The 15,366-nt window shown below is 43.5% G+C and overlaps 5 protein-coding genes across 5 annotated transcripts; 3 read left to right on the top strand and 2 right to left on the bottom strand.

Annotated features, from left to right (window-relative positions):
• Positions 1-320: 320 nt before the first annotated feature.
• On the top strand, positions 321-1,546 carry IL334_006015 (uncharacterized protein; the record flags this gene model as incomplete). The annotated part of the gene is made up of 4 exons (XM_062937720.1): positions 321-428; positions 503-1,015; positions 1,091-1,410; positions 1,492-1,546. 4 exons carry the CDS (start codon positions 321-323, stop codon positions 1,544-1,546), a joined length of 996 nt encoding a protein of 331 aa, XP_062793771.1.
• Positions 1,547-2,244: 698 nt separating this feature from the next.
• IL334_006014 (uncharacterized protein) lies at positions 2,245-4,833 on the bottom strand (the record flags this gene model as incomplete). The annotated part of the gene is made up of 8 exons (XM_062937719.1): positions 2,245-2,522; positions 2,639-2,860; positions 2,977-3,026; positions 3,086-3,158; positions 3,260-3,524; positions 3,588-4,004; positions 4,141-4,573; positions 4,658-4,833. 8 exons carry the CDS (start codon positions 4,831-4,833, stop codon positions 2,245-2,247), a joined length of 1,914 nt encoding a protein of 637 aa, XP_062793770.1.
• Positions 4,834-5,949: 1,116 nt separating this feature from the next.
• Positions 5,950-6,899, top strand: IL334_006013 (uncharacterized protein; the record flags this gene model as incomplete). The annotated part of the gene is made up of 3 exons (XM_062937718.1): positions 5,950-6,151; positions 6,428-6,641; positions 6,803-6,899. 3 exons carry the CDS (start codon positions 5,950-5,952, stop codon positions 6,897-6,899), a joined length of 513 nt encoding a protein of 170 aa, XP_062793769.1.
• A 566-nt stretch (positions 6,900-7,465) lies between these two features.
• Positions 7,466-10,193, bottom strand: IL334_006012 (uncharacterized protein; the record flags this gene model as incomplete). Its single annotated transcript, XM_062937717.1, has 8 exons — positions 7,466-7,579; positions 7,695-7,790; positions 7,848-7,972; positions 8,023-8,256; positions 8,348-8,393; positions 8,449-9,324; positions 9,385-9,953; positions 10,070-10,193. The coding sequence occupies 8 exons, from the start codon at positions 10,191-10,193 to the stop codon at positions 7,466-7,468; spliced, it is 2,184 nt and encodes a 727-aa protein (XP_062793768.1).
• A 571-nt stretch (positions 10,194-10,764) lies between these two features.
• On the top strand, positions 10,765-14,807 carry IL334_006011 (uncharacterized protein; the record flags this gene model as incomplete). The annotated part of the gene is made up of 8 exons (XM_062937716.1): positions 10,765-10,880; positions 10,990-11,071; positions 11,252-11,662; positions 11,729-12,516; positions 12,576-12,718; positions 12,778-14,268; positions 14,339-14,518; positions 14,593-14,807. The coding sequence occupies 8 exons, from the start codon at positions 10,765-10,767 to the stop codon at positions 14,805-14,807; spliced, it is 3,426 nt and encodes a 1,141-aa protein (XP_062793767.1).
• Between the last annotated feature and the right edge of the window lie 559 nt (positions 14,808-15,366).

Below are 15,366 nucleotides of genomic sequence, written 5' to 3'. Positions count from 1 at the left end.
AGTGCTAAATTCATTCCCCCCCACTCTGGGATTCACTCTCTCGGGCCGGTGGAATTTTATGCGTTATTCGCAACTTGCTGAATTCAGGGGTTATAACCTCATTCTATAGGCCAAGTCCGAAATATACGGTGGTATTAAGTAATTGCAAAAAAGCGTTGGAAAACCTCCACTTTCAATGTTCCCCCATCTTCGTGACTGTCTTTCTGTCTTTTTATCCCGTATGAATGTCAATCTTCGTCTTTGAACAGCTTACATGATTTTTAAACAATCCAAAGTACGATCCTCTGTGTTACTAGCGTATAGTTTCGTGGGGAGTTACAATGAAGAAGCACAAACGACCTTCCGAAGATACTTGTACAGAGGTGGTTGAACCGATAGACAATCGGTCACATGATGTAGAGGAGGAAGAAATATCAGGCAACGATAAGGTGAGTCTAACCTCAAGAAAAATTGGACCTGATCTGATTCCACTTGGGGACGGTTTGACGATTTGGATATGTAGAAACGATACAAGCGACAAGACAGTCCCTTGTTGTATACCATTAAGCCATTCTATGTACCGATGCCCCTAAGCTCTTCTACTCCTACTTGTACTTCTACGCTTACTATCGAGCGTACACCGTATCAAAAAGGTGTCATCGTATTTGGCTACGGTCAATTGGATCGGCTACAATTCCCACTATCCTACGAAAGGACTCAGGTTGACATTCCAGATTCCCAACTGAGTGATTATTGGACATATAACAATTACTCGCCACGACACATGAAACATCGCTTCAAACCAAGTTCGCCTTTCAGCTCATATCGTTCTCCCGAACAGCGCTCAGCCTCGATACCTTCTCCTCCCATACCTGATGATAGGAGCACACACCGAATAGTGCTCGGTCGATCTCGCTCTGATCAAGATATTAGAAGTCTGTATGTCGCGCAAGATACAGATGGGGAAGCGACGGAGTGTGATGATCGAGATCAAGATCATCTCGAATTTCAGGAGCATGGAGATGTCACAGACAATGTAGGAGGCTTCCACTTTGTGACGTCCCACAATATGATGTGACATCTCAGCTGATCGATTTTGCCTTCTGTACAGGAGAGACCTCGTCATTCTCTTCCTCCTTCGTGTTACAACTCGTCGTCACCACCGATGATGCCGAATCTTCTCCTCAATCTAACAATGGTGGAAGATCAATGCTCAAAGCCCTTCCAACCGCCTACACCCAAATCCCTTTCCCCAAACTTCGCCAATGGTGTTCTCAGCGAAGACGCTCCTATCAGTTTTAGCTCTGACTCTACTTCTTCCAAAGCAACTCATGGTATTTCAACGCCTAGAACTCCTACCAGTTCGCTTGATGCGAAATACGCTTCTCATGAGATAGTGATGCTGTCCAGTGGAGACCAGGATGATCCAAAGTGAGCTCATGGCAGCCCACTCTCCCTTCAAGCATGCGGTAAGACGTTTAAAGAGCTGATTCGCAGTCTTGCAATGTATAGTGATCACCTCGAAGAAGTTCTGTATTATCAACAACATCGGAAACGGCTCAAGTAAAATCCATCTATCAGCAAAGCGATTTCATCCTCTGAACGTTGGCATGGTTTACCTATATATGATACTCTACATGATACGGGAAATCTCCGAGAAAATCTGGATTGTCAAGAGAATAATACTGATGAGCTAATGGATAAAGATGTATTAGCATGAGCAGATGGAACTTATTGACGCCTATACTTCAATCGTTGGACCAACGATTTGACACTACGCAGCGAAATCATTCGAGGGGATTGACGCCCAATGACACAGCAGAAAACGAAATCATCTTCAGTCAAATCTCGACCACTTATACATCAGTCCGGTCAAGCCAAGCGATTCAAAACCTCTCAAAATAAAACTCATCCTCAATCACAACAGTCAAAAGTCAATGTTCTAACTCTCGCGGAAGATTGACAAGCACCCTTTAAAACTAATTTTGATTGAATACTAGAAACGACATACTAAACTACTCCGTCTTGAAGTGAGATCAAGTACTCGAAATAATCTGATCGTGAACCGTATTTTCGGTCGTACATACTCTATCTCTCACGATATCATATCTTTTTATAACGTAATCATATATGCATTATCATTAAATCATTACTATAAACCTATATCCCCAGGTTACATAAAAGGTAACTGTCCATTCAAAGGTTATTTGATGAACCTGAGTCCAAAACCAAGTATACTCTATGAAGAAGCACTGTGGATTCCTCTTAAGCGAGACATGAAACCGCCATTCCTATAAACAGGATTATCCCCCAGTAATTTACTATTGAGATGGTTTTTGATGAAGCACCAGTACTCGTTCCAGCTCTTACGTAGTTCCCTCCATATCCATATTGAGCCATCAACTGAGCTGATATTGTGGAACGGGGCAATACGCTCTTGGGATTTATAGTTTGTTCACCTATTATCCCATCACCTATAGTTACCCAAGATGCATTGGATGGAACTCCATTTACCACTATGAAGAATAATGCTGGACCCGGGACTATCAACCGTTGCGAAATTAGCAAGGTACGTAGATCCCATCATTGTGAGGGCAAGGAAAGGGTTCTCCATATCACATGATACGAATTGACAAACGCAAAACGGAATAACACTAACCTAATATAGCAGGATTGGGTTCAACTTGGGCAACATGCAAAGTTGCTCCACCATCATCATTCGTTGTATAACTAGTATCCAGTTCCACGTGTCTTTGACCCATGTTCATCGTGTGTGTCGAAAATCCAGTTCTGATTATCACAGCTCGGGTGGAATTGATATTCATCGTATCGTTCCGCAGATCTGAAAGTGTTAATCCTATATCGAATGGATCTCCTCCGTCTATAGCGCAAGTACACATCGATCAGTACAATTATTTTTAGATGATTGAAAGGATACGTTCAGAGGATCTCAATTTTGTGATCGATGGAGACGTCAAGGAATGGCTTGCGACTTACACGTTAGCTTGGTTGGCATTCCAGTCGGATTGGGTTTTGGTTTATCCCAGCTATTATGGAGCGGTACATCAGCCTGTGGTGATGGAAGGTAAAAGACTGTGCAACTCACTAGTCAGGATAAAAGATTTCAACTTGGTATTGGGTGAAATAAGTATAAGTAGTATTTTGATCCTTGTTGACGTCTAACAATTATTATTGAAAAGTCAGTTTAGCTTGAAACCAGAACGGAAGATCCCCTCTGCTTTCATTCAAATGATTATTGTCTAGATAAGAATTCACTCACAATCTGCATTTGGGTTACTGCCAGAAACGATGACGCTTCCATCAGGCAATAAACTTGCTGTACTATGATACATCCTTGGTATAGTTGAAACAGCGGCTTTTGACCATTTAGAACCTGAAGGTTGCCTCGGATCAAAATACCATGATTGGTACAAAGGTTGATCTGCATACGATTGTCCTATCGTCCATGCTTCGGTACCGTACCCTGCTGTACCTAGATGAGCCCCGTTGACGAGGAACAGTCTACCGTCCGGGAGGTTGATGAACTATCGGGATATTCAGTCTATATCCAATTTTCATTTACTCTTGGAAAATAGCATATAACTCACGTTACCCATTGATCTTCCAGTATCTAATGGATCTTCATGATACCAATTCATATCAACATCAGGACTTATCTTAACGCAAGATGTATTGGCAGGATAAGTATTAATAGGCCAAGTAGTCGTCCATTGATCAGCTTCTAAAAAAGTTCCACCACAAAAAATTATAGTTGCGGTCCAGTTATTTTCAGGTGTCATTGGAAATACTGCCGTACCAGCAGAAGCAGGATACACCCTAACACAATCTGGGATATCCGCTATTGGGTATTCAATGTTATTCTTGTAATCGAATATCTCAGCTTGAAATTCTGCTTGAACCAACATGTTTCCTGAAGGTAATAACCATATCAAAGGGAATAAATTGACCGGCATGGTTTTTAACAAGAAATTCAATGTGAATGGTTGACCTTTTGATGGAAAGTACTATACGCCAGTGGAACATGAACTGTGTTAGCTCATGGTGATCAAATGAAGAACCGGATGTGGAATGAAATCATCGAATAATGATATGTGAGAACTGTTTCACTGCCAATGAATATAGGGACTTAAGGGTACTCACCTCAACCGTTGGGTTGTTCTGATTATCCGCATAATTAACATACCCACCCCATTCACATCCACCCATGATCATTGCACTTCCATCTTCTAGAGTTTCTAAAGTTGGATACCATCTTCTACTTGTCATATATAACGAGGGGTTATCTACCCAATTGCAAGATTCGTCATCACATGGATCTAATAATCTAACTGCTTTACCACCATCCCAATCTTTATAAGGTGATTGACCTGATTGTTGAGTAGTTGGCATTGAAACTCCGCCATATGTGATAGCTTGATTACCTCCCACATTCAACCATGTTCCATTACCTAATACTGTGCCTCCCGCACAAAACGAATTGGACAATACATCCATTGTACGGAATTCGTTGGTCGTTAAATCATATTCTGTCGCCCATGCTGGATGTCCATTCACTGTTGCATTGTTATTTTCACTAATGGTTCGGTTCGTTTGATCCTATATGTATCAGCGGGAAGCAAAAGAGAGAGGATCATAAGCATGAATGAGATTCACTCACGTCTTATCCACTATATATACCTTTGTGGGCGTTCCCAGGAACAGCTGTTGAGCTGACACTCCCGATAACCCGACATATTTGAACGTGTTTGCCTGTTGCGCTTGAGCGTGAATAGGCGAAAGTGAGAGAGTAGTGAGGGAAAGGACGTGTAGAAGGGTCAAGGGGGAGATCGTCATGGTGCGATACCGGGAGATGGTGGATGAGGTTTGAGATGAAATTCCAGCTTTCACTCTTGACGTGTGCCCTTTATTCTAAATGATGCTTCTCAGTGTGCTGATAAATAAAGACCGCTGCAGAAAAGTCACGTATCAAAATGACTTTGTTCCTCACGTAGACTGAATATGATCTTGCCCAGTGCGTCGTGATCCTTTTTCCGTGAAAAGAACACTGTATCCACGTCGATCGGTTGCCTTTATGAGCGTGTTTTGTAGGTCTTCTTGTACGACCTATGAACGAGTGGGTGATGATGGGATAATGTCAACGGTAGCTGGAGAATGCCAAAAAAGCAGTGCTAAATGATCGGTACGAGTATGTTTCTATTTTTCGCTATTCAGAGATCTATTTTCTGACATTTGGACATGTAAAAACGCGATATATTCGATCACTTCGAAGTCTGCGGGAATTGAAAGAATACACGTGGGTAGAACGGAATCAAAATCACTGGGATGCGACTGAAAATACTGCTATAGCAAACTGACATGTTTCAGGCTGGGATTTGATGTGGGTTACGTAAGGTACATTGCGTTTTTTCCCATTCCCCTTGAAAGAAGGTGGGATGACGTCACGCTTGTCTTTTGTCTGTTATATTCTGAATTTAGTGAATTTTGTTCCTGATTCGGCATTCAAATATTCAAATCCCCCCCCCCTGTCTCGGTTCAAAAGTGGTAATAAATAAATACATAAATACACATTTCATATGGGACGGGATGAAAATATAATCAGAATAAAATGAACAATTGACCTGAAAGGGGTAATGAAAGATGGACATTGGATGACGATCAGAAATGCAAGAGGGTCGAGGGGATGAGGGACGGAATAGGGAACATTAGCAAAAAAAGGAGTATGAACATATGACGAGGAGGGGGCTGGGGGATTGTCTAGACAAATAGTTATGTACATCTATATATATGTATATATATGCACATGCATGTATTTTTCAATTGTTGTTTTATTCCTTTGTTTTCTTACTTCAAGATAATACTCGTACAGAACACTTCTTAGTGAATTTATACTTACTAACTCACTCAGCTTCACATTCACACTCTTTCACGTTTTCAACTCACTTTTCAACCATGCCATCTGAAAAAGCAATTCGATTGACCCATTCCATCCTGTTCGGATTGGTCTTATTGGTATCTATCATAGCGTTGATCATATCGGCAACTCTGGTCGCCCATTATAATCAACAAGGTTATCCATCCGATCACACCGGTGCATACACCGCCAGATTGAGGATACTGTTGGTGGCGAGTGTCTGGACGACGGTCTTTGGTAGTGAGTATCCGAGCGGAGCGAGGACCATCTTCTTTTGGGGTGGAGGGCGGGCTTTAGGTAGGGTGGGAGGCGGGCGAAGCAACCTCTTTAGGGGTGGGAGGCGGGCAAAGCAACCTCTTTAGGGGTGGGAGGCGGGCGAAGCAACCTCTTTAGGGATGGGAGGGCGGGCCAAGTAACCTCTTTAGGGGTGGGTGGTGGGAGACGATATGTTTACAGGGAGGAGGGCGGGTCAAGGATACCACTCAACACTGTTGCTGACTCACTTGAACCATATAGTCGCACTCACAGTCGGATTTCAACTCCTCGGTACACACGTCGCTTTCGGTATCTTGTCACACCTCGTTCCAATCACCATAGCATTCATATTATTCATGATTGGTTCAGCAAGTTTAACTGCTCTAGTAGATAAGATCGATTGTGGTAAAGCCGCCGATAGCTTCTCTAGATGTGGTGTCGTTAAAGGATTACTCGTCATTTCATGGATCGATACGTGAGTGCACACCCCCGCATTTATCTCATTCCCCAATATCATTTTCACGTTTTCTAAGGAGATGGAAATCCACCTCCTTCCTTCACGAACGAATGTTATCGCATGATATGCTTGATAATCGATGAAAGACAATACGCTAACAACCACACTACCAATTACAGAATCATCCTTCTTATCACTTTGGTATTCATCATCACACTCGCTTTCGTTGCTAGAGGTAGATACGGTGTTCACAAATCTACCCTTTACGCCGAGTAGAGTAGATCATATCTCTCAACAAATACCTAGTCTCACCAGATCTTATTGGTGAAAGTCGAAAGTCGGTCGGTCGGATGGAACAGAGTGGATTAGTGGAGTTGACGTGAATAGCGATGGACTATTGTTAATATATTTTTTCGACATTTCTCAAGCGTCAGTTTCAATTATACAGCCTTATAATTTAGCATAAATTTCACACAAAAAATGCATGTACACAAGTTTGAGACAAACATCCTACTGTTGTTCACCAGTGCGCAGTATCCTTTTCATTTCGTGTGTTTCGAAAGACAGACATGACATCTGTGGACACAGACCATTGAACGACAAAACCAAGATAGCTACAGGTCTTCATACAGTACATGTCAAGTGTATCTATACTTGATTGAATCACTTATAAATAGTATAGATCTCTGAATATCAGAATTCCAGAATAAGGAATCTAATGTATATACAACCAATGAAAATCTATCAAATCATCTAAAGGAAGGATCTGTTGCCAGTTGTGAGAGTGAGATCGAGGTCTGACTCCTTTCTTGCATCTTGTGTATATGTATCAAAATGACTGATTAGATAGACATTTGATCGCCAGCAGTCAAAAGCAATTTAGGCGCTTTGACTAATAAGAATTCACCTGCTTCTCTAGGTATAGCGTGGAATACTAATCTTGCGATTACTTCTCCCTAATTTGGCAAAAAGGTTTGATTAGCATTTTGTTCGCGATCATCTCCATATTCATTGGGTATTGGGTGAGAGCGAAGAAGAGCGACCGAGACGTGAAAAAGAAGAAACACTCACAGCTTCTACGAAACAAGCTACGACAATCAACCAGATAACTACCCAAGTCATTCGATGAGTAGCTCTTTCTTCAATATATTCATGTATGATTTCCAGCTAAACGAAGGTTAATTTGTTAGGTTGATCCACAATGTCGGTTTTGGAACAGCTTACAAGATCGCCAGCAACTGCTAACCTATCATTTAGAACTTGGATCCTCGGACCGATTTCCAGATACTCATGAATCGCTTCATATAATGGGAAAAGTGAGGCTTCCGACCAGAACAACTCGGGAGTATCTATATGAGCATTATTAGCTGGAATCATAAAACTGATTGCGTGACCTTACCCAAGATACCGCCAATGAGATTAATATCCATCCTCAATTTGAACAACCTTCCAGTCATTTTCAGCGCTTCCCTTCTTGTTAGTTGTAGATGTCCCGTTGTTGATAATTCTTTAGGGAAAGAAGCTGTTAAAGAAAGTGTTTCTTGCATTACAGATTCGTAAATAGATATCTTATTTGATTGTGCAATTGCGTGAGCCAAGGAAAGTTTGAATAGATGCGAACGAGATTTGAACGCTGTGAAGTACGAGAACAACAAGTCAGTGAATAAGTCAGGCTAGGTTGACATCACAAGGAGTTGTTTGAACATATAAACGAGTGTGCTCACTGAACATGTCATTGTATATCCTAGGCTGTTCAGCATCTGGATCGTACTAAAAGATTCAATGTTCATCAGCTCCCGCGGACGTCGAAACTACTGCAACTCACAACATAGTGGAACTCCTCAACCTCCCAATCATCCTCTTGTAACCCCCTCATCCAAGTACCGGCAGTCTCACAATCTTCCATGATTTCCCTTTCTTCACCTTCGCCGAAGCCGAAGAAGACTGACACTCCATACGAGAAAAATACCGCTTCAGCTACGTTCTGTGTCGAGTGAGACTTTCTTCTTTTTGGTTTCGGTGGTTGATTAGATGAATATCGATGTTGACTTATCTCAGATTCGGGTGAGCTGACTTGACGTATGTCTCTGGGGGGAGATACTCTTGTAGACGACTCGGACGTTGGAGATGATATTGATGAATGCGAGGGGTGTTCCGTCGAAGGGGAAGCTAAATCTGAAGGTGATAAAGCTGTTGCAGGTATATGCTCTAAATGACCTGGATGTGATTTGTCCAAATGAGTACCTAAATTTGAATCATCTCGAGGAGGTGAATTGACCAAGAACTCTTCTTCTTGTGAAACATCTAGACCCTCCAATCTTAATTCACCTTCTAAGTGATCTTGAGCGACTTCTTCTTCTTCCTTCCTTAATCCCGATCCCAAAGCATCATCTCTTTCTCCTTCACTCGCTCTTTCGAGATGTTCTCGCACTTCTTCCCGAACTTGATCACCATCAACCTCTAAACTCATCAAGTCATTATGTGAGATCGGACCTGGACTGGGTGGTGTAGCAGATAATATATATTCAGCAGGTGTAGCTTCGTTTGGATCCTCCCTTGGAAAGTAAGAATCATTGTAACCTAAATCTTCTGCCATTGTCATTCTTTCTAATAGCGATACACCACCAGGTGATTTGACAGCGGGTGAAGATCGAACTTTCGTTGACGCTCCATAACCCGGCAGAAGAGGTAAGTTGTATACCTGTAGTTTCAATAACATCAGCTCTAGAGAATGAATCTGGGTGAAAACAAATGAACTCACGGCATAGACACAGTCATCAAATACTCTTACCACACCGACACCATGTTCTCTTTTCAAAAAAGCCTGTAACAATTTCAATCTATATCCTTCGGCCGTTGCATAAGCTGTCAATCTAGGTAAGTGATTTTCTTCTCTTTCCCTTTTTGTCATTTTTTCAGCATCACTTCTTTCATCATAACTTGTTCCAATAGATTGTGAATTTTGATGTCTACTTGCCGTACCACCTATACTATCTCTCGATGTACCTGATCCAGAAGTTGTGGTACCAGAATTAGGTAATGCTTTTGGTGGAGGTGCCAATAGGTTTACCTGACTTCCCATTGGTGATTTTGGTAAAGGTGCTAATTGTGGATCTTCAGGTAATAATACATGTCTTTCGGTTGTTTTCGATGTTCTTGATGAAAATGATTGTCTGACTCCTCTAGCAGGGGTTCCACGTCCTAACGGAGAAGGTATCTTAGGTGCGGATAGATTCCTCAAATGAGCAGGTAATGATGCTAAACTTGATGTTGATGATGAGGGGGCTAAAGGTGTACCTTGTCTTAAAGAAGATGCGGTTCTAGCCAAACCTATCGACGGGCGCAACGTGTTAGTGTATTCACGAAACAAAAACCTTTGAAGGAGATTTGTACTGAGGCATAATGATCCAATTCTTTCAAAGATTGAATACTTTCATTTGACTCACCAGGCAATGTACCGGGATTACGCCTTGGTATATTCGCAGGACTTGATCCAGCAGGTGTAGCACCTTGGTTCACTGAGGGTTTCGCTGCTCCGGGTCGAGAAGCAGGTACGTTTGGTCGTGACATCTCGGGAGATGTAGGTATCTCGTATACACCAAGAGGAAAGCGGGGTGATTGCAAAAGCGAGGAAGTATCGAGAGTGATGGGGAAGGTTCCAATATGTTTAAATGATGACAGTCTTAGATGATTTCAATGGGAAGTGCCAAGTGACTACTTGAAATATCGAAATGTTCAAAATATGTGATCACGTTAAAATGGTGCTTGTTCCAAAAGTTGTAATAGGGCATTACAGATGGATTTCTAATCAGTGCCTACCTGTTTTTGTAATGGATCATTAGTATTAGTATTGTCTCGTTTTACCCTGAAGCCAATACGTCAGGGTCTATGTTTCTTATACGTCAGTCGTTGTACGGTGGTGGTGGTGGTGGTATGCTCTCTCACTCGGTCCATTCCCGGCCCCTTTCCTGCCTTCCCTTCACCCCCCTCTTCTCCTCATCTTCTTGCACTTCATTCCACATACATATCATATCATAAATCACTCATTGGACTTTGCTTGAGCACCCACTCACCCACTTGTACCCTCATCCTTATCATAGCATAACACCTTAGATCCAACAGCCAGTAACAATCAGCCACCATGGCGTACGTAGCCGTCGCAAAGGCTTTATACGAGTATACTGCTCAAGATCCAGAAACAGAACTTTCTTTCCAGGAAGATCAAATATTCTATATCATAGAAAAGGAAGATGATGAGTGAGTTATCGTAGACTCTGTTGACTTTGCTCTGCTCCGGAGCGAAGGTTGAACTTGTTGTCACGAGTGAGCACTCCGCTGACTTTCCTGCTTGTATACCCTATGTTAGTTGGTGGAAAGCAAAAGCAAAAGATGATCAAGGTGCTGCAGAAGATGTTGTGGGGCTAGTACCTGCGTCATATGTTGAAGAAGTGAGTAACTTATTGAGCTTGGCTTGAAAATGGTACAGTAAGATTCGAATCGTGAACGAGGTTGTTGCGGAGATACGGAGATGGAGGGCGGAAAAGAGGTCCTTCAACGTTCGATCCACTACCGTCATTCAATAAATCTGCATTCTGCAATCTCTTGGATATCTGCTGAGACTTTTACAGATACCCCCCGTCAGTAATACCCGAGCGTTATTTGCATATGAGTCGACTTCGCCCGAAGAGTTATCTATGGATGATGAGGCTTCGCTACTTGTCTACTCTGCGGAGGATGACTGGCTTCTCGTTCGTGTTGAAGGTGCAGATGCGAGGCTCGGTTTCGTCCCTAGAAACTATTGCGAACCATTAGATTCTACACATGAAGTCGAAGTCGCCGATGCAGCCGACACTGCCGCAGAGATAGAAGCCACGAGACAAGCTGAAAAAGACAAGGAAATCGCTGAGAAACAAAGACAACTCAAACTGAAAGATAAAGTGGAGACTTGGAGCATAAGTGAATTAGAAGGGAAAAAGAAGAAGAAGGGTACTTTGGGTGTAGGAAATGCAGCAGTCTTCTTTGCTTCTGATACTGACAAGGTACGTCCATCGTTTTTGAATACGATGCGCATGATGCACCCGACGCTGATCACCTGTGCATCGTAGTCCGCCCCTGTCAAACAATATCCTATCACCGACCTCACTACTGTATCTCAACCATCCTCCAAAACCCTGACCTTATCTTTCGCTACTCTAGGACAACCATTACAATTCCATTGCGGAGGATCCGACACCACGAAAGCCATCTTAGCCAAACTTGAAAGTAGTAAAGCTGCTGCAGGAGAAGCTCTTGAACTAATAAATGAAGCTCGTTCCGGAGGCTATTCGTCCGCCGAAGAAGACTTACCTCCTCCTATACGAATCGTTCCCGCGTCATCTTCCCCTGCTACCACCGAACCAAGAGGAGTCAGATTCGCACCTGAACCTGCTGCATCAGCTACGGCGACTGTTCAATACGACTTTGATGCTGATGGCGACGACGAGTTGACTGTTCAAGATGGTGAAATCGTTACTGTCCTCGATAAAGAGAACGATGAATGGTGGCTTGTTCGCAATGCCAGAGGGAAAGAAGGTGTTGTCCCCGCCGCCTATGTTCAACTCAATGATGGATCTGCTCCTCAAGCTCAAGATGATCAACCCGATAGTGAGGATGAAAGAGAAAGAGAAGCTCAAGCTGCCGCTAATCTCGATGTTGAGAGGAAAAGACAAGCTCAAGCCGCTTCTGAAGAAAGAAGGCGAATTCAGGCGGCTGCTGAAGCTAGAAGGGACCAAGAGGAGGAAGATAGACGATTAGCACAGGCTATTGAAGAGGAACAGAGAGAAAAAGCGGCTAGGAAAGCTCTCAAGAGACAAGAAGAAGAAAGGAGAAGGCGAGATTCTGAGGCTGAATCTGCGTGAGTCGCATTTTGTACCCCTCAATCGATCAAAAGTTCCCTGACCCATTATGATACAGGCGAGAAAGAGCTCGAAGTGGTGGTTTGGCACCCCCTAAGATCACGAAACGACCTTCCAACAACGACGTCGCCGCTGCCGCGAACAAGCTGCCAACTCGGAACCATGCGGCACCAGCTAGGCCACCTGAGAATAATAGACCAAGTAAGTGGAATTTTATTTTTCCAGGATATAGTGGCATCGAATTGACCATAACATCTCAGAACCCAATTCTGGCAAAATCCGTATGTGGAGTGATAAGTCTGGTCAGTTCAATGTCGAGGCGGAATATCTCGGTCTCAACGGTAACAAGATCCGACTACATAAGCTCAACGGGGTTATTATCGAAGTACCTGTGGAGAAAATGTCAAGTCGAGACGTAGAGTTAATCAGACGACATGAGGCGAAGAAGAGAGCTGCGACTATGGATGAAGATGATGTACCACTTGGCCAATCCAGTCGACGAAATGGAAGTGGAACTCCACCCACCCGATCTACGGAAAGTGCGAGAAGAGCCGCTCCAGTTGAGGAACCAATCCCGCCAGAAGCTATGGTTCAGCCCCCACCCAGAAAACCTCGTTTCGATTGGTTCGAGTTTTTCTTATCTGCTGGATGTGATATGGACGACTGTACAAGATACGCATCGAACTTTGATCGAGATAGAATCGATGAAGCTATTTTACCTGATCTGGAAAGTAGTACACTGAGGACGTTGGGTTTAAAAGAAGGTGATGTCATCCGAGTTAGAAAAGCTATTACCAACAGATTCGCCAAAAAGACTCCTGAACAACAAACTCAAATTGATCTAGATGCCGAGTACGCCAAGCAGCTACAGGAATTCGAGAACGGCGGTAGAAAAGGTTCGGCACCTCAACCACCTCCTGGGTTATTCACCAACCCAGATGGCAAATTGGCCAACAATACTAGAAGGGGTAGACCGGAAAAGAAGAGTACTGGACCTGAATCGGTTGATGCTTCAGCTCTTGCAGCTGCTTCGGAACGACTAGCGAGTGCAAGGATTCCTACACCTCCTCGTGAACCTAGTCCTCCACCAGCACCACCCTCCCCACCACCTGTTGAAGTAAAGAAAGCTCCTCTCATCGCTGGTTTCGATGACGACGCTTGGACTATTAAGCCTACTTCCAAACCAGCTTCTCCTGCTCCACCACCTCCGCCAGCTCCTCCGGTTGCTCAGGCTGCACCTGCTCCAGCCAACACTACGGAATCATTATTGGCCCAAATCAACGCGCTCCGACCTGCGAGCACTGGTGTTACACAGAACAATACTGGTGGTTCTGCATCTTTCGATCGAGTATCACAAATGGTCGGTCAGGCTCGCGCGCCTTCTGCTCCTGCTCAAGGCTACGGTCTAGGTGTACAGAACACCGGTCAACCTATGAACCAACTCTACAATCAACAGACAGGGTTCCAGCAACAACAGTCGCCTCAGCAAACTGGTCCAAGAGGTCCTCTAGCTCCTGTACCTGCCAATCAAGGATTGCTAAACCCTATGCAACCTCAAGCGACGGGAATGTTTATCCCTACGAGAGGAATGTCACCTATGAGCTCGCAACAAACCGGATTCCCCCAACAGCAAATGTCCATGCAACAAACTGGTTTCCCTCAACAGCAAATGATGGCTCAACCTACAGGATACCAAGCAGGTTTCCAACAGGGCTATGGTGGTCAGCCCCAGCAAATGGCAATGCAACCGAGTGAGTATCTCTTTGTCATGACTCTGAGAGTGCGAAAGTGCGATAAGATGCTGATGATTGCGAAATGAAGACTTCACTGGATACCCCGGTGGAATGCAACAACAACAAACTTCCTTCAACGCAATTGCTAATATGCCACCTCCACAACCTCAACAAGGAGATCAGAATAAATTTGCTCCTTCGAATATCTTCGCAGCTATGAAGAAACCAGACTTTGCTAAACCCGAAGAACAACAACCTCAACAATCTAGTGAGTAACCCTGTCTACGTCGTGTTTAATGTAAAATAGAACCGGTTAACTGACGTTTTGCGAAATTATAATAGATAAATACGACGCTCTTCGACCACTCACAACGGGATATAACGGTGCACCGGGCCAAATGATGCCGCAACAAACTGGTTTCGGAGGTGGTATGATGCCCCAGCAGACTGGATTTAACGGTGGAATGATGCCAAATATGACTGGATATAATCCTGGAATGATGGGAAACGGTTATATGGGACAAGGTCAACAACAAAATCCTTATGGCTATAGGTAATCTGGCGCTACATAGAGCGAGAAGGACATGGCAAGGTAAGAAGACTTGATAAAAGACAGGAGGCATCGTGAAAATACAAAGCAGTTGTCGTCAATCATGAAAGGAGGATAGCACAGTAGGGGTCTGAAATGTATAACAGGTTGGTACTATTTCCATAGGTCGTAGTAGAAGTATATATGAATTACATGGTACGGTATATGCAATGTTATCGGTTTCTTTTGAGGAGTCCTCCATTCGTCATTTCCGTGAATATGTCAGCGTCCGTTCTTTTTCATTAGCACATTTTACCTGATTTTACCGGCAGTATATCACGCCAAGAAATGATTTTGTATCAAGTACCAAAAATAGCCATTTCCTTATCTTTCCTATGATAGTCGATCCGCATGCTCAGCATGCTCACTTGTCAGCACACGATGAGGTTATCCTAGTGGGAATGCTGTCATGCAGTTTCTAAGCGAAGTTATCGAATCAGATGTTTCCCCCCACATGATTCTTGACTCTGGATGTTCGTAATCCGACAAAAACGTATCTTCACAGATTTATACAAAATTACACCGGT

The sequence above is a fragment of the Kwoniella shivajii genome, chromosome 8 (genome assembly GCF_035658355.1).
Source record: "Kwoniella shivajii chromosome 8, complete sequence".
In the NCBI taxonomy this organism is placed as follows: domain Eukaryota; kingdom Fungi; phylum Basidiomycota; class Tremellomycetes; order Tremellales; family Cryptococcaceae; genus Kwoniella; species Kwoniella shivajii.
Note: the sequence above shows the minus strand (reverse complement) of the source record. Positions and strands in the feature narration are given on the sequence as shown.